The 20,200-nt window shown below is 41.7% G+C and overlaps 1 protein-coding gene across 1 annotated transcript; it reads left to right on the plus strand.

Annotated features, from left to right (window-relative positions):
• Positions 1–2,264: 2,264 nt before the first annotated feature.
• Positions 2,265–20,037, plus strand: scn1ba (sodium channel, voltage-gated, type I, beta a). Its single transcript, XM_069657051.1, has 6 exons — positions 2,265–2,945; positions 14,326–14,492; positions 15,800–16,037; positions 17,210–17,351; positions 17,642–17,713; positions 18,050–20,037. The coding sequence occupies exons 1-5, from the start codon at positions 2,888–2,890 to the stop codon at positions 17,706–17,708; spliced, it is 672 nt and encodes a 223-aa protein (XP_069513152.1). The 5' UTR covers positions 2,265–2,887; the 3' UTR covers positions 17,709–17,713; positions 18,050–20,037.
• Positions 20,038–20,200: the final 163 nt, after the last annotated feature.

A 20,200-nucleotide genomic window follows, 5' to 3' on the forward strand; every position in this document is an offset into this window, starting at 1 on the left:
ATTAACATTGAATAATACGTTATATTTTCTATAGGCAGAGCTAGCTTGCTATTTAGCTAACATTGCAAATGTAAAGGCAGGCTATCAGCTAGCCAACATAAGTTAGCTAATGTTTGTTAAGAGAAGCCTTAGAATGTTGGTTACGGTTCGACTGTAACTTTAGGCATATGTTAGCTAAGTAGCTGATTTTAGCTTCAATCTGTAGAAACTTGACGAAATCTGACTCAGAACCTATAACAGTAAGAAAGTGAAACGTATTAAACTAGCTAGCTACTTACATTAACCATCGGCTTGAACAACTGCGCTACTTTTTAGAAGTCTTCGCCTAACCCCGCCCTATAATGCTGCGATTGGCTAGTAAGAGTTCTACTGTCCTGTGATTGGCTACTTCTTCAGCGCTGTGTTAGCAAAGGGCTTACTGACAAAAGCCAGTATAAACTGTCGTTCTTTGTCCCAGAGTCTGTTAACTTGTTGTTTTTGTGAAAACCACAATCTTGACCTAAACATAACCAAACTGCTACTGTTTCACAACGTTAACCACATACTGTGTCACATTTAGGCCCCCAAACTTCCCAGCTAGGATTAGACAAAAACTGTTGTTTGGGTAAAATTATTAAGTAAATGTTGATATTTGGTTTCACACTGGACAGACAGCTTGACCGATTGGCTTTTTTTTTTAGCCATCACAGCACAGTTCTGTGTTAATAGCAACTTGGTCCTGTGTTTTCACCTTTCACATTGTACTTCCATGGATTCAAAGTATTTAGAGGATTTAGTAGATTGCTATAATTCTCCTTTAATATTAGTTTTCAGTGATATTGGAGACCTGACTGTTCTCTTTGCTAGCACGTGGGGGTTTCTGGAAGGAATGAAAACATCATACATTGTTGCTATAACAACGGCTCTATACTTCTCTATCCTCCTCCTCTTCCGTCTCCATCCCTCTACTGCAATGCATCACACTCTCCATCCTCCTCCTCCTGCATGGACCTCCCTCCCCCTGCCGTCACCCATCCCAAAGAATGATTAGCGCGGCATCCTTCCTCTGACACACCATGTCATTTCTGGAGGTTTCTGTTTACGTGTGTGCGCGCGCGCGTCCCTCCGCGTTTCTTAATGTTTGACGCCTCGGTCTGCATCTCCAGGAGGAATATGCGGCTGTCCAAAGGACGTTAACCACCGTGCGTCCGTTGCTAAAGACAATAAGAATAAGAGGAATGTGATTGTGGGGTTTTTGGTCTCGTGTTTTGATCCTAAAATCTCTCGGATGTTTGCCGGTGTGAGAGCAGAGGCACTTCTAGCAACTGACAGCCTGACGCGGGATGGAAGCCGTCCACCTCTGTCCCAACAGTGATGTTTAAAGGATACCAGTGAGGAAAAATCGGCGGTTATATTTGTAAAAAGGGGTCTTGTTAAAGTAGTCACAGGTAGGCTAAATGGACGCTGAGGTGCTGCGCACGAATCTGCTGCGTTTGTTGGATTATTATTATTTTTAAAGATTATGTTTATATGCATTTTAAGCAAAATTACTGCTTCAAGTTAAGTTGGTTGCAGTTGTGGTTGCACAGTTGCACGCTATTATTTATTCATAGCCACGCCGCTGGAACGCACAGAAGAATAGCGCACTTTATTTAGCCTCCAAAGACGCACAGACGGCGTGCACCGGTGTCAACAAATAACCCCCCTCCGCTGTTCAATGCATGCCTTCTAGCCCTCTTCCAGCCTGGGGTCAAGTACTTGTGACCCATCTGAGCACGAGAGCCACCTGTGCAGCTGCAGTCAAGCCTGTGAGCCCCACGCGCAGACAGCAGATGGTTTAAGTGAAGTGCACACTGAGTGGATGATTTCACTCGAATAAATCAGAAGCAACAAGACGACTCTGGCCTTTATCACAGCCTAGAGCTTGAGCCGAAAGAAAGAAAGAAAGAAAGAAAGCAATAACAGTGAAAAGAGGCAATAATAACAAAAAAAGTACGAATTGTAATTTCTTCCAAAGCCAAAGAGAGGTGGAACAAAGCGAGAGGATTCATCAAACTGCTTCCATTTGTCCATTTCACTCACACTGTGACTCCACCAAAAACTGACCCTCCTTCATGCCTATAGGTCACGCCTGCAGTCGTGCATGAGGGCAAAGTCAGAGATTCTCCGTCTAAGGCATTCACGCTTGCTTTAGTTTGATATTTTGCAGACTTTTCTGCACAATCACTCCAGCGCTTTCCTCCTTATTAATCTGCGTCTACCATTTTCAGAGACTTAAGATCAGATCAGCCTGTAGATATCCATCTTCCAGTTGGGATAGGGGCAAAAAAATTGGAGAGCACACAGGCTCATTGTGGAGCCAAACAGGTCTAAGGGTGTGCCACGCAGTATAAATAGTTGAACAAAGGCCCATTTTGGAGCGACAAGAGGCCGAAACCTGACACTCGGAGTGATTCCACCCCCTGGAAACTCTACACGCTCACCCAGACAGAGGCTGAGAGAGAGCTAGATCCTGAGAGGGTGAGGAGACGCTCAGAGGCACGCCGCCGCTGCTGCTGCTGCTGCTGCTGCTGGGGTTTTCAGGTGTTTAAGAAGACCACATTATCACGAAGACACACCCACCTCTCCTTCTGGCTTTTGTATCATCTGAAAAAAAAAAGGAGGAGAAGAAGAAGACAAGAAGGCGAACCACACCCACACCCCGAGTCCCAGCTGCCTCAGGAAGAGTCTCCTCCTCTCACCCCTCAGAGTTTTAATCCAGGACATCTTTGGCACCTCCAAGCTGGAATATCTGTTGATCTGTCTTGTGTCTCCTATCTTAAGTGTGTGTGTGTGTGTGTATGAGTGTGTGTGAGGCGTGTTTTGACCCTGTTTAAGAGAGGCCACCAGTCTTCTTTCTCCTGTCAGGATGCCTGCAGTTAAGGACCTGATGCTGCTGCTTCCTCTGGCCCTGCTGGCTCTTCAAGGTGAGTGGAAACACCTGAGCATGCACACGAGCCACCATCCAAACTCCCACTCACTCTCTGTGCAGAAGTTTGTTACTGTGGTTCTGATGTTTCCCTCTCAAACGGCTGTCTGCTCTGTTTGTAGGCGGTGTGTGTGTGTGTGTGTGTGTGTTGAGCTGTGGATGTGTGACTGAGTGTTTGTGGTGCCATCATTGTGCTGGATTGCTCGCTAAAAGCCCAGATGTTCAGGCTTTTTCATTTTTCAGAGTAATGAGATGAGGCCATGTGGCGGTGTTTAAGTGAAAGGCGCACGCACGCACGCACACGCACACACACACACACACGCACACACAAATGAAGCTGTTGTGTATTCAAAGCTCGATAACAATGTGAGTTATACGTTTCTCTCTGTGTGTTACTTTGGAGAATACGGTTTTCCTCTGACGTGTGTGTATGTGTGTATTCAGTTTAGGACTGAGACCATTGTTAATTTTAGTTATTGATAAAATGCCAATGTTTTCAGTTTAAATATTGGTTTGTAAAGTAGCAGATAGTACTAAGAATGGCAGTCACAACTTCCTAATGGCGGAGGTGATTTCAAACGTGCGACCAACAGAAAGCAAATCAGATTTCGTTATCTGTGAAACACAACAGATAAAAAGCAGTAGATCGTCACATCGAAGAAGCAGGAGACAGAGATATCTGGTGTCTTGAAAAATGTCTCATACTCTTCGTACTTTATAAAAAACAGTTGGTGATTAATCTCTTTTCTCTGCACGGATTCATCGATGAAATGTTTAAGCTCAAGATCAGGTGAGGTTACGTTGAGTTAATGTTAAAGTGATGAGTTGTTGTTCCTGAAAATGTTCCTGTTGTGTAAATTAAAAGAAAATTGATGGGCATAAGGATAATCATCATAAACTTAATTTGTATAGAACCTTTCATGCAGGAAATGCAGCTGAAAGTGCTTTAAAATAAGGAACCAAAGTGCACAGGAAAACAGAAAGAAGGACAATTAAAGAAGGATAGAGTGCCATAATAAAAACAGGGATAACGAGCCCCAGTAGATAATAATGTTAAATACAAGATAACGATGCTGTACGTAAATCTGTGCAATTTGCCCAGTCTCTGCTGCATGTGCAACCAAGAATCAAGAAAGTGTTTCTATAGCCGCTTTCCCACCGGTCAAAAAACCCACTAACACCCGGCTTAGTGGGAAAGGTTACAATCGGCATTCAGACCCGGGTCAAATGACTCTGCAGTAGACCCGGGTAATTATCGCCTCAGCTCCGATCAGCATTGATGGGAACACAAAACCCGGGTTGATGCGCTAATCTCCGCCCCCTCTCCGGTGCGATGCTATGCTCCGTCGGTAACTTCTGCGACTCCTTGTCATCTCAGCTACCAATTCCACCCGTCTCCGTCCGAGCAGCACTCGATCATTATCCCAAATTTGTTGCCACCGAGTTTGATAAACAGACTGAATGAGTAATAGATACAACAACGACCTAACCACCGTTACATCTTCACTGTTTACTAACCCTGTTTCTGGCGCCTTTGTGACGTCAGACGGTGACGCAGCAGAAAAGAGACTGAAAGGAGTATACTTCACTGGCAATCAGACCAGAGACAATCTGCATTTATTAGTGGGTCTTCTGGGTCTGAAAAACCTGCGTCAATGCAATAATTTTAGGAGGGAGCGGGGTATAAAAGACAAAATGTTCCTTTAAATTTGTGCCGATCATCTCAGCTGCCCTCAGCCCCCTTTTCACCCCTCCTCCTCCTCCTCCTGCTGGTATCTGTATCACAACTCAATTTCCCACCTTCACAAGAAGCCATTTACTGCCATTCATTCTTTTATGGCATGAAAAACACCCTCCAGTGAGATGAAAACCCCCGAGCGACGTTTTGTAATCCATCACCTTTAAGTTACTGTCAGTCTGCTGACACCTTCAGGAGGAGAAGCAGCTCTGCAGAGAAATCATCTTTTACCTGCCTGTCGGTTGAAAATGTACGGTCACAGCCACGTCTCTTTATTTAAGACCTTTTAGTTTATTTTGTAAAACATCAGTTTGCACTAAAAAGGACTTGATGCAATTTAAACAAGATTTAAATGTAAGTAGTAAGTAAGTAAAAGCATTCAAATCATAGAAACACAACTGATTTTTAACTTGTTTCTTCAAACCAAACCCAATTTAAAAACATTGGGATTTAAAACTGACCCCAAACAGGAAGCAATGCATTAAAAGAGATTTACTGAGCACTTAACCATCAGCCATCTGCTCTTTGCAATAACACTAACCACAAATACATGAGAGTAAAGTGGAAACAAGCAGGCAGAGCAGCAGAAAGTTGAGTCAGGAAGGGCAGGATGGTGAGCGGAGAAGTTAAGTTGGCAAAATAAGGAGAAGGTTACACAACATTGACTGACAGAAATAGGAAGTTTGGTTGAGGAGGCGACGGGTTAGTTAAGGACTGCTGTGAGTGAGCACATCTGGAGCTGGACCGAGGATGAGGATAAAAGTTGAGTCCGGAAATTGGATAAAATCTCCTTAAAAAAAAGGAGGAAAGAGGAGGAGATTGAGGCTGATAGAAATAGAAGCTTGTGCTTTTTTTCATTTGGAAACGTGGATTTGTGTTTGCTAAAAATAAAACATGAGATTGGATTTAAGACGTTTCTGGAAAGCGGTGGCTCTACGAGGAAAGAAAACACATGTTGAAGTAGTAAAATATGAACTAAGTTGTTGCTGTAGTGGTATTCTTTTGTGTTTAATTGTTTAAAAAGTAAATACAACAACTAATATCAATTTAAAAAGATGGAGATGGATAGACATGTCAGGTCACAGCAGGTCGATGCGTTGCTAATCTTTATAAACAGATACCTGCATATGAATCCTGGATCTGTAGGCAGGATTTTGGTATCTGACATATTCTGGTTACTTTCTGTAGTCCTGTAGTTAGAAGTATTGACCAATCACATTTAAGCAGGAAGTGGTTGCATGCAGTAAACCGTCTGTGCCGAGAGGAAAAGAGACTAAACACACTGGCCTAAATGCAACCCAAGAACTCATCTCTATCGTCTGACCATCTGATCTTAGATGTTGCTTCTTAACCTGAGCTGCATTTTGAAGTTGCTGACTGCTGTCAGACTGTAAATAATGACCCATGCACATAAAAGGAAGTGTTGGGGCGCTGGTTTAGCTCAGCGGTTAAATCGGTGGCCCATGTAGAGACTACAGTCCTCGATGCGGCAGCCCCCGAGTTTGACCTCCACCCTCGGCTCTTTGCAGCATGTCCTCCCCCAATCCAACACTATCCACTGACTTCTACGATTTTCCTTTTAATAATTTAGAAATCTCCACCACAAACACAAATTATAATAAAGTCCAATTGTTCTCATGTGCAGTGGTGAGCGCTGTCGCCTTACAGCGAGAAGGATCAGACGAAGTGGACCTTTCTGTGTGAGTTTGCATGTTGTCCCCGTGCATGCTTGGGTTCCCTCCGGGTACTCCAGCTTATGTAGGTGTGAGTGTGAGTGTGAAAGGTTGTCTGTCTCTGTGTGTCAGCCCTGTGATTGACAGGTGATCAGTCCAGGATGTACCCTGCCTCTCACCCAATGACAGCTGGGCTCCCCCGCTAAACTGAACAGGATAAACGGTATAGATAATGAATTGATGGATGGATGGATGTTGTCATGTTGTCTTCAAAGATTACACAAACATTCAGTTGACAGAGTCGTGTGTCGTTGCATTAACCTCCTGAGACCCGAGCTTTTGTTTGGTATGCATTTTTTATTTCTCCTACCTTTTGTGGATTAATAGGACCTAATAAATATAAAACCAAAGAATTGTCTTTGTGTTACATTGAAAAAGTCCCAGTGTCCTCATGTGAGTACCTTGTCGTAACGGTGTTGTAGCTTGTTGCTATTGATAAAATTAGTCAAATTTGTCTGCCATATCAAGCTACAACTGTTCATACGCGTTAAATAAACAAGTTTCAATTGAAAAATCTGAAGAGGTTTTGTACCTGGTTGAGTTTTCTGTAGAGACACATTTTGGTCGGGATCACGGCCATCCTGAATGTACACCGATCAGTGTAATTTGCTTTTGTGACCACAGGTTGGTGGACAAAGTGTCCATGAATGAGACCAAGTTTTTTGCAGAATTAAATATTATGGTGCTGTGAAGCCAAAATGTAATGCAGGGTCTCAGGAGGTTAAAGCCAGAAGAGAGGCTAATAAAGCCTAATGCATCTGATGGTTACTTTAACTAATGCAGCAGCAGAGACACTTTGAGTCGCAGCCATTTAGTCTGCAAATGGTCTCCAGCACGGTCTCATGGTCAAAGGAGATCGCTGTAAACAGGATGTTTGAACGACCACACCATCTCCTCCGCCCCGAGCCATTTAGACGTCACATCCACTCCATCACTCCACCCTGACCGCTGCATCTGCACAAACTGGAAATCACATTACGCAGAAGCTCATCATTCTAAGTAGCAGGGGTCGAGCATAAACGAATTATAACTTCTCCAGCGATGCACGGCAGCGCAATTTTCAAAAAACCATTTAGTCTGATTTACAGTTTGTACTTCAGCTTTGGGGAATTTCTGGAAAAGTCTGCGCTGTGATGCTGTTTGAACTTGCTATGAGAGCTACAGTTTCTCACAGATTTTATTGTTTCTCTGGCTGTTCCTCTTGTACAAGTTAAATCATTTGATCTGAACTCTTCAAGCTTTTGAGTTACAGCTAAAGTCTGATCTTCTCCCGGGAGTAATTTCAACGTCATTAATGTCTTCAAAGGTTTTACAAGCCTGTTGTGCAAATCTTACACCCGCTGCTACATACAGTGTATTAGATGTATGGATCTATTGCCTCGTACGTCAGCAGGCGTAAACTATGAGCTCTTTATTGATGCGCTACATCCACAATCTGTACAACATAAACGGTATTTCTAGAAACTGTAGCTCATCATTTATGCTCCAGTCTGCAGCTGCTGTCACAACTGCGACATCGATTCCAACCTTCAAATCTGGAGCGAGATACTGTGCCTCGACCTCATTGTAGGCTGCACATACACCTGAGACCCGTTGATTGCTGTGTGACAGAGGTCGGTAAGGTTAGGAGGTTAAAGAGGGGCCTTAAAAGGACAGGATGACCTTCCAAATAGATTGATTTAGTTTATCAAAATCAGTTAATCAATAACACCCATGGAACAGTTAAGTATTTTTGCTTATCCGTAAGCAAAATAATTGCAGTTATAACACCAATAAAAGAAAAACTAAGCTGTTTGTTTCCACTTTATGTAAGAATGTTTGGTAACACTTCACCATTAACATGTTGATTATTAGCATGTACATTATAGTAGTAGTATAAGCCACTTATTAGTCATTATAAAGCCATAATTAATGCCTTATTCTGCATGAACAATGTACAACTACAAGGCCTTTAACACAGAATTTCTCTTAATAACCTCCAAATTACTTATTACTAGTCAGTCAGCAAGGAAGTTGTTAATGAATTCCCATGTTAATATGCTTCGCTAAGTAATGTACTAAAAACATATAGGCCCCATTCTATGGTCATGCAGAATAAGGCATTAATAAGTGCTTTATAATCCCTAATAAAGTGCTAATATGCTCCAAATATGCATGCTAGTTAATGGCAATTATTTAATTGAAAGTGTTGCTGAACTTATAATTTTCTCGTGTTTATCGGAAAAACTCCCGTCATCCTGGAGACAGACCGACCAATAAGAAGAGAGACATGGAGCTCATAAGGGCTGCCACTGCTGCGATGTTTTATCAGCAGATGACGCACTGCTCACCCCCCCCTCCCCTCCCCCACTCATACACTTACTTCACTGAGGTAGTGCTTCTCGAAAATTGTTTCGGTGTGTGTTTCTGTGTCTGTGTGTGTTTAGCAGAGCGGCACAAGGGCAGACAAGGACAAACGCGCATTATGAATCAGGATATGCAGATGATTTTGAGAGTGTGGAGAAAGCTTTTTCAGCGATGTGTTGCCGGTCTGAACAGAAAGTACTGCTTAAAAATCTACTATACATTACAAACAACTTGACTTCAACTAGTGCCAAAATCTAACTAGTTAAATGGATTGAAAGCCCGTTTGTCCTACAGCCTGTTTTTCTGAAACAAAAAATAAAGGCAACAGAATGCTAACATCTGAGTTGTAACATCTTAAAAGAAGCAGATGATTTGGGGGGAATTGCCAAATGGGATTATCTAATCGTATCTCTGCCCCTAAGAGTGCCTGTGCCCCTTAGCTACAACCACAGAGTGTATGCTCAAATATCCACAGTGTATGCGAGAATATTTTATTACAGATTTAGTTTGGGGCTGTATTTTTTAGAAACACAGACGCTACTGATCAATCATTGTCAGATTTGAGAGTATTACTGGAATAATACAGGCAGCAATGAGTGTCTCTGTGATCCTCTCAGTCTTTGTGTTGGTAGTTGTCACTTTTATAATGAAGGTTACACTACTATAAAGAAAACATCAGCTACCATATGATAAAGAATTCAGGATTATATCATAAAGTTTAGAAAATATTATAGAGCTAAGAAGAAACTGACAGAACAGAAAGCTCTGCTACTTCAGCACCACGGACAGCTCCATGTATTAATCAGTGGACATCTCACTTAGGCTGCTGATATTTCAGAGGCAATTGTGGTAACTCAGTCATTTAAAGGATGAATGCGAAAGGCAGACTAGACTCCATTTAGATGTGCAGATGCACAACATTATGGCCATCTACGTGCAATAAAGTAATCTTTCTTGTTCATTGCAGGTGTGCTTTTCCTGCTCTGACAAGTACAAAAATGTTGCCCATCAAAAGCTTTCGTGTCGGTTTTGAAAAGAAAAAAATGATTAAACGTACATGACAGAGAAGTTTTTTCCACTGAACCTATACACCTGAGAGCAGGAAGGAAAGAAGTGGGATCAACATGAAACGTGAAAAAATCTCCTCGTGTCCTTGTAGACAGGAATGTAGCAAACATTGTTTGAACAAATGGATGTTTTTGTCATAAGTTTCACTTGTGGGTCATGAGATCTGTTTGACTCTTGCATCCTGGACTTTCAGGTGTCTTTTTACATATTTACCCTTATTATTTTCCACAGTAGGAAGAGAAAGCTCATTTTGGGAGAATGAAATGTGACTATAGTTGGATTTGGTTTACATCAATGTCTTCCTCCTCATAACTTCTTATTTTTGAAACCTCTGAGAAATTCTTCTTATTTATTTTTCTATGTTGGCCATCTTTTGGTGGCAGACAGACACTGTTCTCTTCAGCCAGTCGAGCAGATGCTTGTAGAAAAGACAGAGACAGAAAAGCAGGTGCAGGTACAACAAACAGGCTCGAGCTTGTTGTATTCTGACAAACACGAGTGCCATCACTTCACCAGCTTTGCAGAGTAAAATGAAAGAGTCTCTCACAGAGCTGTTTGCTTCAATGCTTTACTTGTTTCAGTGGAAAGTCTCTTGCTCGGCTGGTGTCAAGGGAAATGTCACGGATGCTTGGCATTTCCCCTGGTCGTGTACGCCTACAGTGTGTGGCGTGTGTGCCTGAATTCACCCAGCCATGGAAACAGATGCTGTCTACCTCATCTCTTTTTTACTGTTATCCAATTTCTTCCCTACCACCGTCTTAGTCGGCCTGTTCAGCAAATAATCATGATCCTTTTTGTGTTTTCTTTAGCTCCCAGTGACATGCTAAGCATAGCTGACCTCAGTGTGTGGATGGTCTTTTGTGCAGCTGAAGCTATGAGTCAGTTTTTCTGCTTTGTAGGCCTCTGGGGTATTCAGCTACTGATACGAGGGATTAACCAGCCAGCCCCCGTCAGGAGGAAAAAACTCCTAATCTGCAATTTCTGGAATATCTGTTGCATAATCCCGAAGCTTAGATCCACAGATTACGCAATGGATTTGCATTTTTGATGCTCCGTGTGTTTGTGTCCTGCTGCTGTTAGTGTGAATTGTTGCTGAGGCAGTTTGGTGGCTCTGTTTAGTCGGCACTTTGGATGTGCAGTTTCTTTTGCGTCTGCTTGCATATTTGTCTCCTCCTTACCCGCTGTCTTCTTTACTTGCCGTCTCAGCTTCGGACAGTCAGCAGCATCCCTGCTCACGTCGCACAATCCAGCCTCTCGCTGTGTCACAGACCTCCCTCAGGATTGCTGCCTCTCTCTGTCTGTGTCTGTTGCTGCTAGAAATTTTGTTCTTTCTGTCCTGCAACTAAATTTCTCTCTTCTGTCTTTGGACATCCTCTTAAATTATTTCCTGCTGTAGGTCAAACATGTGCTCTGCAGTCGTTTTAATGTGTCTCCTCTTGATTTCTGTGCTGTCAATATGCCAGCCATCTCAAACCCTTGTGTGTTGTTCTGCATGCGATGTCTTGCTCTTGTGTTTTCTCTTCTGTCTCTTTCTGCCTCTCTGTCTTTTCTGCACAGTAGAAGCTGATATGAAAGAATCTCCCACAGACCTGAGTCTAAATCATTGCAAGTTAATGTTTAACCGGACATGTGAGGGTGTCTCTTTTGAAAAGTGGCTCTTGGTTGATTTCCTGTGAGATTTTACAGGGCCGTTAAGTGATGCATGACTTTCATCGACCTCTATTGGCAGCAGAGGATTAGCTGCAGCACTGACAGCTGGTGCAGTTTACAGCAGCCGTTAATTAACACAAACAATCAAGTCCCATTTGTAAAAGACAAGAAAGCTAATTAGAGCCAACGGAAAAATACAGAATAATGCATCAGATTTGTATTTTCCACTTTCAGTGAATAACACACCTGGTCTCGAAGCAGATCAGGAGCAGGAATTGCAAATGATGTTAGACTCAGGTCTGTTTGTGACAACGTGGAGGTCCTCTGCAGACCCACCTCCCAGAAAACCTGAAAACCCAAGACCCCGGCCTGAACCAGAGCCGGTTTTGTAGATTCACTTAAGTTATTTTAGCAGCTCTCAGATCTGTGTAAAAGCTGCTCTGTAGGAAAATTCTGGTTTATAACTTTGTTCGTATATTCCTGGTTTTGCACATTGTTTGAGATTGTACTCACCAAAGTAATTGCAGAGATCTGGTAACATACCAATAAAGTCTGAAACACAAGCATGCAGACAGTCCGACAGCTTGTAAACAAGACAACAGGTTTAACCAGTGACCCTCAACCCAAAGGTGCATATACACCAGGAGGTAAATCTGCTGTTTCATCCGTGTGCATGGAAAGATTGTGGAGTTGCTTGGCTAAAAAAAGATAATAATGATTCCGGGAAAAGTAAATATAAATCCATATATTTATAAGATTATTAATCTGTGTTAGGGCTGCACGGTGGTGCACTGTTGCGTCACAGCAAGAAGGTTCGTAGTTCGAATCCCGGTTGGGACGAAGTGGAGTTTGCATGTTCTCCCCGTGCACGTGTGGGTTCCCTCCAGGGTCTCCTCCCACAGTCCCACAGTTCGTTAGGTTCATTGGTGACTCTAAAAAACTGCCTCAAAGGTGAGCGTGAAAGGTTGTCTATTTCCCTGTTATTGACTGGTAACCAGTCCAGGGTGTACCCCGCCTCTCGCCCAGTGACAGATGGGATAGGCTCCAGACCTTGAGCTGTAAAAACCCGACACAATAGTGAAAACTAGCAAGAAAATCTTTAGAAAATATTGGCATTTACTTTATTTATTAATGCTGTTAACTAAAATGTACTTCATATATATATATTCCAATGCACACATTTAAAACAAGATCAGCGTTTATGAAATGTGTACCCAAGCTCATTAGACAGGACTGCGGAGGACAATATAGGCGGGGAAATACTGATCAAAAACACGCTATCATGAGCTGAAACCCAAACTGGTAATGCTCTCTAACTGTAAAGAAAAACAGCGTGCACACAAGGAGGAAAAACATTGTCATTTTGAGGTCTTTCGAGAGATGTTGCTACATTCCCACACCTCAGCATTTAACTGTGTGAGAGAGCGACACCGTGATTTACAGGAACAAAGTGGTATGAAACCAGCCTTTACCTTTGCACGGGCCCAACAGGGCCTGAAGAAGATTTATAAATTTGAACAAAAATATAACCGATTACTTGCGTGAATTTGGCTTTAGTAAGAGCAGGCTTTAGTTCAGGTCGACTAAAACTACTGGATCAGTTCCAGTTAGGCTCGGGTTGAGACGTTCTCAGGTTCCAGCTGGGTCTGGCTTTTGTGTTTGGTTTCACATGCACAGGTCCATCTCTTTGTCCATTTAAGTTCAAGTACATATTTTGAGGCCTGAAGACTAAATTGTGTTCTTAACATTTTCTTCTCCTCCTTCCTTTTTATCCCTCCCTCCTCTTCTCTCTCTGCAGTGCATCAGGCCTCCCCCCCATGCTTCTGTAGATATGGCTATTTAAACTAAAGCACATGCTAACTTTCTCTTTCTTCCCTTCTCCCTCATTCCTCCCCTCCATGTTTCATTGCAGTGTGGTGGCATTTCTATTTCTTTTCTGTCTCTCTTTGGTGCTGCGATGTTTGTATCCCAGGGAGTAAAAAAATCGACCTCAGTTGTGACATATTCCTGTACATGAGGCCACGGACGAGAAGCAGCTCCTGTGAATCAACCAAACTTTGAATTTCAGTTCGTCATCTGATCAGCGTTGTGTTTCCTGTCCTCTCCCTCATCTCCCTCCCTCCCCATCTTGCAAATCGAAACTAAAGCATCCCCAGAAGTGAAAGTTGAGAATTGCAGATCATTGCTTGAGAGCCATGCTGAGGCCTCAGTGGAAACTGCAAGGTGCAGTGTGAGAAAGAAACATGTGGAGTTACAGGTTTGTAACTCCCGGCCGATGAGAAGTATGTGTCATGATGATGATGGCATATATAGATTCACGCTTCTATATATGAGTTTAGATCAGTTACCAATTGGCAGAATGCAAGAAATACTATCGCTCACTGCAACCTCTTTATTTCCCCTCACTTTCACAGACTAAACGCCTAAAATATAAACGACTGCAAACCTGATAACCAAATTAATACAATTCACTAAAGTCTATGAGCTGAAATGATGAGTGGAAATAAAAAATCTGCAAGACAGAAGCTATGCCCGTTACAAAAGAAAAAAACACGCATGCAATGACCATCAGGAGTAAGAACACTAAAATACAAACGCTACAGTGGCTAACACTTTTTGTAACGTGCTGTTTAGACAGCTTGCCTGCAAGAACTGAGATACTGGAAAAATACAGAGCTCAGCCCGTGTATCAAGCTTTCCCTCGAGTCATGGGTACATGAAACAGAGGACAAAGCCACCCACAGCTCTTACCTCTGAAGCCTGCGACCTGTATATAGAAAAAGAGCAATCAAGTGATTCAGGCGGTTCCTAACCGAGTGTTCTTCATCCTTTTCACTCCGCAGCATCGTTGTGCCATGGAGCCTGCGTGGAGGTGGACTCAGACACAGAAGCTGAGGTAAACGGAGGCTTCAAACTGGGCTGTATCTCCTGTAAGATGAGGGGCGAGGTGCTCGCCGAGGCCACCGTCAAATGGTCCTTCAAGGCTTTCGATGACAAAAACTACTCCTCCGTGAGTACTGATAGGATATAAGACTTCACTTCAAGAAATAGTTACATATTTTGTAAATACGCTCATTTGTCTTCTTGCTGATAGTTTGACGAGAGATCTCAAATCTTTGGAGTAATTATGAAGCTACAGCTAGCAGCCAGTTAGTTTAGCTTAGCACAAAGACCTGAAACAGAGGGCCTACAATTAGGTGTAAATTACTTGTGTTACGCTGTGGTACGCTTTCTCTTGGTGGGGTGCAGTGACGTCCTAGTGTCTTGCTTTTGCCATGACGTTGCGCAACAACCAGTGGAAACTCCAGGGAGTGTATTTGCCTGGCAAAAAAAAAAATTCCCTTTTAAAACCAGTTATAATTTACTTTTTCTTCAAAAAGATCAAGCTAGGTTTTTTTCTAGGTGTTTTTGCTAAGCTAAGCTAACAGTCTTCTGCGTTTAGCTTCTTTTTGAACAGCTGCAGAAGAAATGGCCTAGAAGTGCTCGTGCAAAACGTCAATCGTGTTGTCTCTCTGACAAAAAAAGTTTCACAGTAAAATACATGTCCATCTCATGAAACACAGCCAGTGTTCTCCCTGATGAGATTAGCTTTCATGTGTCCAGATAGAGTAGATAAAAACCAGCACAAAGCCCATAACACATCCATCACAACAAGGCCGCTTGCCTCCTCTTCTGGGAAACGGCTGCGATGCATTTATCATGAGAGGGCGAAGAGTCTTGCATTTTTCATGACAGTCTTTTCTCCCCCTTGTGTGGAACGGAGGACAGCACTTTTGCTAACCTAAAGAGTCCTCACTAGGCAAAGCAAAGAGGCCATTACAGTATGTAGCTGAAGCAGGAGAGGTCCCATTAGGGCCGTTTAGAATCTGTATCCACTAATTCAGCAGGAAGTGCAGAAGTGAAGCCGTAACTGCAGCTCAGTCGATGCAGAAAATCAGCAGCAACGGTGAGGTGGAGACCAACTGTCTGTTTCCTCAAGGAGGACAGGAATTTGTTTTACACTTATCGCCAACAAGGGAAAACAGCAGCTTCTTGTAGTTTTATTTATTCACAAGTGTAACTCAATGGGACTATGAGTCAAACACTGGGTAGAAAGTCACACTGTAAATGTAAATGCAGGGAAATGGAAACCCGAGCAGAGGAACAAAGTGTCAGTGTCCTTGAGCCCAACTTTTATGATAAGTATGAGGTGTGCAGATCTTTTACTGTATTTAAAGTGATATTATGATAATAACAATATGATTGTTATGATTATGACTTATGATACTTTCACCTTACTTCCTTATCAATTACACATATTCTGTATTTCTCTTCCAGTTATATAACTATGTCAAACAAAGGCCCCAAATCATTGACCAACGTTTCTATGACCGCCTGCACTGGAATGGCAGCAAGGAAACCACGGACCTACAGGACGGCTCCATTTACATCCTCAATGTGACCTTCAATGACACAGGGCTCTACCAATGCACCTTCTACCGCACGCTCAAGTACAACAGCTACGAGTTTCAAACCACCGACACCAAGACTATCTCTCTGAAAGTGGTGCCACAACGTAAGGACAGGGAGGGGGAATTATGGATCTTAGAGAGCGGAAGAGGGAAGATAAGAAAGAAAAATACACTATGGACTAGTATTTCTAGATCTGTTGTTAGTTCTCAGACAAAATTATATCACGTTAAGATATTTGTACAGTAGTAAGGAGACCATCAAAAGTTCAACACAAGTAAAAAATGCACTCAAGAGCCAACTTAAACTTAGGACAAACCTCAAAACCAGCCGAAACCAAACCACACATAAAGATGGCTTCTTCCGAAGTTCAAAACATTTTTGTTCTTGACAATGAGGAAGAAGCATCTAAACACATGATGACTCACTCCTGACAACACACTAAAAGACTAGTCAGTAAGTGGAGGTGTGGCAGTAGTCGAGCCTGAAAATCCAAAAAGCAAAAAGGCCATTTGTCACATGTTTTTGTCCCACTGTTCATATGCCAAATGTCCAAAAGGGTTACCTCTTAAATTTTAAAGAGTTAGATGTTTCCTTTAGGACTAGTGATGACAATAACAGAACTAAAACAAGAAGTAAAGACTGGATTTACATGCACCAGGTGACCACAAATAATCACATTAACTTAATAAGGTGATAATGTGACGTGTTTATAGCTTGTTTTGTTGCCCACGTAAAAACGTGCTTTGAGTAACAAGCATAGAGGTGTTCCCCAGGGTTCAGTGCTCGGTCCCCTGAATTTTACATTATTATCGTGTTTTTTTCTACCAGGCTGACATTTAGCAGTCATCTTAAAGCTTTTGTAAATTTGGCTTGAAACTATAACAATGTATATTTGAAATTAAAGTGAAGTTTCCCTTAGTCTAACTGATTATGTAATTTTCCTATTAAATATCCAAACTTAACCACTCCTAATTCAAACAAAAATATCAGAAACTTGAACGACAATAATTCAAATTTGGATAGAAATTTGGATAGATAGCAGAACAGTGAAACCTTGAGTTGCAGATATTTTAAAAGTATCTGCAGCAAGATTCAGAAAAAGATTAATTATACGACTGTAATTAAGGACAGGAGGTCATGAATTATGATATTGTATTAAAAAATGTATGGCCTGTGCAACCTCATCTTTTTTATGGTACAAATTAAATCCAATCACACTTCAATAAGCACACTGACACAATATATCTTACCTTATCGCCCCCTCTGTCTCTCTAGTCACAAGGGGAATGGCATCCATCTTGTCTGAGGTGATGATGTACGTCTCCATCATCGGGCTGCAGCTCTGGCTGGTGGTTGAGATGATTTACTGCTACAGGAAGATCGCAGCGGCAGGAGAGGAAGCTCTAAGAGAGAGCGCGTGAGTAACACTTGAGACACAAACACAAGCCAGCCTCTCTTCTATGCCAGTCCCTCATTTCCAAATCCTGCTGGGCCGTCCAAATGTCCTGATCTCCCACCAACCGTTTTGACCCTTGTTTTTCCTTCCAGACATTGTTTGGGAAGCAAAGACACAATCTGTTTCAATCTGCCCTTTTCAAAATAAACATTTTCTTTTCTCCCTTTCTGCACTCATATCTTGTTCTGGTTCTGATTCACTGATCTTGTCTGATTTTTCCCTTTTCTTCTTTCCACCACTCTTTCTCTCAGGGCGGAGTATTTAGCTATAGCATCTGAAAGTAAAGATAATTGTGCAGGTGAACAAGTGGCAGAATAGCCCAGGTAGGTCTGGACTCTCACTGTACCCAATGTCAGAAATAAGTTTCTTAATGTGGTTGTCTTTATTTATTTCACACAGTAGGTGAGGGGTCGAAGTTAATACCTATGATATGTTCATTTTATGATAGTGTTTTTTTCTTGGAATATTTGTTGTATTTAGCAGAACAAATTACTGAAATAAAATACTATGTTACATTTTCTTTGACATCCCTTAAACACATTTTATTTAGATATTATTATTTAGATCGATCCTTATGTCTCTTAATGTACTTTGAGTCGGTGAACTTCAAGCACTATCCCATCTTTTGTGACAGTTTTGTGACATCTTTTTTATTTCAGGTCAAGGAAGAGCTCAAGATGGTAACACTTTCATGCCCTCTCTTCTCATCGCCACCCACCACCTACCAACCCCTCGACATGATGGGAAAAAATTGACTCAGAGAGGAGGAACACCTTCATAGAAATAAGTGATATTTGCGACAAGATGGAAAGGACTGTTTGCCATAGAGGGGACTGGAGGAGTATGTCTGGTCTTGGTCCAACAGGACAGAACGAGCGAGAGAGAGAGAGTTGTGGTGTATATAGGTGTACAAGTTTGCACAGATAATCTTTGAACATATGTAGAGTATATTATAGGCCCTGCATTGTATATCCACTGCCTGCATGCTTACAAGCTTTTCAAAGACACCGGCATCATACACCTGATGTGTTGATGATGTCACAGCCATATTTGCAAGGGTTTTTAATCAGTTTGTCATGTTTTATTTGACACCGATACAGGTTTTATAAAGCTTATTTTTAACCGAAGAAACTGTGTGTGTGATTCCTCTGTAGGATTTTAAAGCTGTGGTGTGAATACAAACTGTTTTCAATGATGAGATTGGTGGTGATGGTGAATCAAAGATTTGGCATTGATTTATTTTACTTTTAAATACTAGAAGAAAACATTTCACTGTTAATTTTCTTGCTGTTGTGATGTCACCACAGTTAAACGTGCAGAGGAAACACTGCTGTAACTGATTGCTTGTGTGCTGATAATTATGGCTTCATTTTGACATTTTTTTTTTATGCCAAACGTCGTGCAGAATCTCTTAAATTAGTCCGATTTTTCAGTGTTTACACCAAAATTGGACACAAAAACTGAATAATACAATTGTTTTGGTTTGCTTCTTCAGATATTTTTTACAAACATAATTAAAGATCAGATTTTACCTGAGCCGATGTGAGAAGCAACCAGTGACATTACTCTTCCAAACTACTCTTTGCGCAGTTTGGAAGAGCAATGAGTGTTGAATGTCATATGTCGAGTAAAAGTAATCGTATCTGCAGGTTAAAACATGACGACTTAATGGGAGTGGGATCCTTCATCTAACAAGAGAAATGTTATCCGTGTTAAATGTGATTACTGCTTCATGTTGAGATCACCACCTGAGGGTGTTGGGTGACAATTCCATGCTATTAGGGGGCCTTTTTAGGCAGACTACCATCCTGTTTAAACTGGCCATTTTCAAGCATAAATAATCGAATAAATAAATTAAAATGCAGCTGTACCAATAAATCCAAAGGGCCATGAAAAGGTCACTATTAGCTTAATTTGTCTACCTTTCCCACTGATGTGTAACATCACAGAAACGTCTTAGTGTCTTTGTAGAAACTTAAGGGCTTGGCAAATTGCTTTAATCTAACTGCTGTGGACAAACGCACCACATGACCCGTCCAGTGTGCCTCCCAAGATGGAAACCAAAGGGAGGAAAGAGCTGAAGAGTTGATAGAAAACCTTGGTGGCAAACCTTAGGCAGTTATTGACTATGGGTGAACACTAGAGGGCAGCCAAACACTGCCAGTCTGCATGTTTACTGTTAATCTACTTTGTACCAAAACTGACTTTGATACATTTTGAGATACTGAGATCGAGACGCACACAAACTGATAGATTAATACAGAATAACATGCATGCTAACTGTTGGAGTAGGGAAAGGTTGCGATGTCATTTTCAGTGCTAACACAGCATATCCAATGAGGTCAAAAATATATATAAAGATAAAATGAGTCATTTTGAAGGCCATTCAAGCCATTTTAAACACTGCTTAGTGACAGGTTTTTCATGTGCATTAGTTAATGTTGTCTGAAGACTTTTCCTGCACAGATGAAGCAACCAGTGAAATGAAACCACCACACTGCTACCCACATTGTTGGTCTGCTTTGTGTGTATGTGTTCTCGTTCCGCAACAATTAAAACTGCAGTTTTCATTTCACATGTAGGTGTGGAAATGTTGCCTGCCAAACAGAGATGGGAATTAATCTGACACAGAAATAAATAAAACACTTGTGAGAAAATGAGCCTGAGATTCTCTTGAGCTTACTGGTGAATGTGTAGATTTGTAGTGAAGCGTTTGTGTGTTCAGTCAGATGTGTTAAAAGGTTTAATATGTATATAGTAAAAAACTAGACCTACATGTATGTTATATATTATGTTGTTGTGTTCTTTGA

Source organism: Semicossyphus pulcher, unplaced genomic scaffold (assembly GCF_022749685.1).
Source record: "Semicossyphus pulcher isolate SPU_LCO1_2020_fin unplaced genomic scaffold, fSemPul1.0.p SCAF_9, whole genome shotgun sequence".
NCBI classification, from domain to species: Eukaryota; Metazoa; Chordata; class Actinopteri; order Labriformes; family Labridae; genus Semicossyphus; species Semicossyphus pulcher.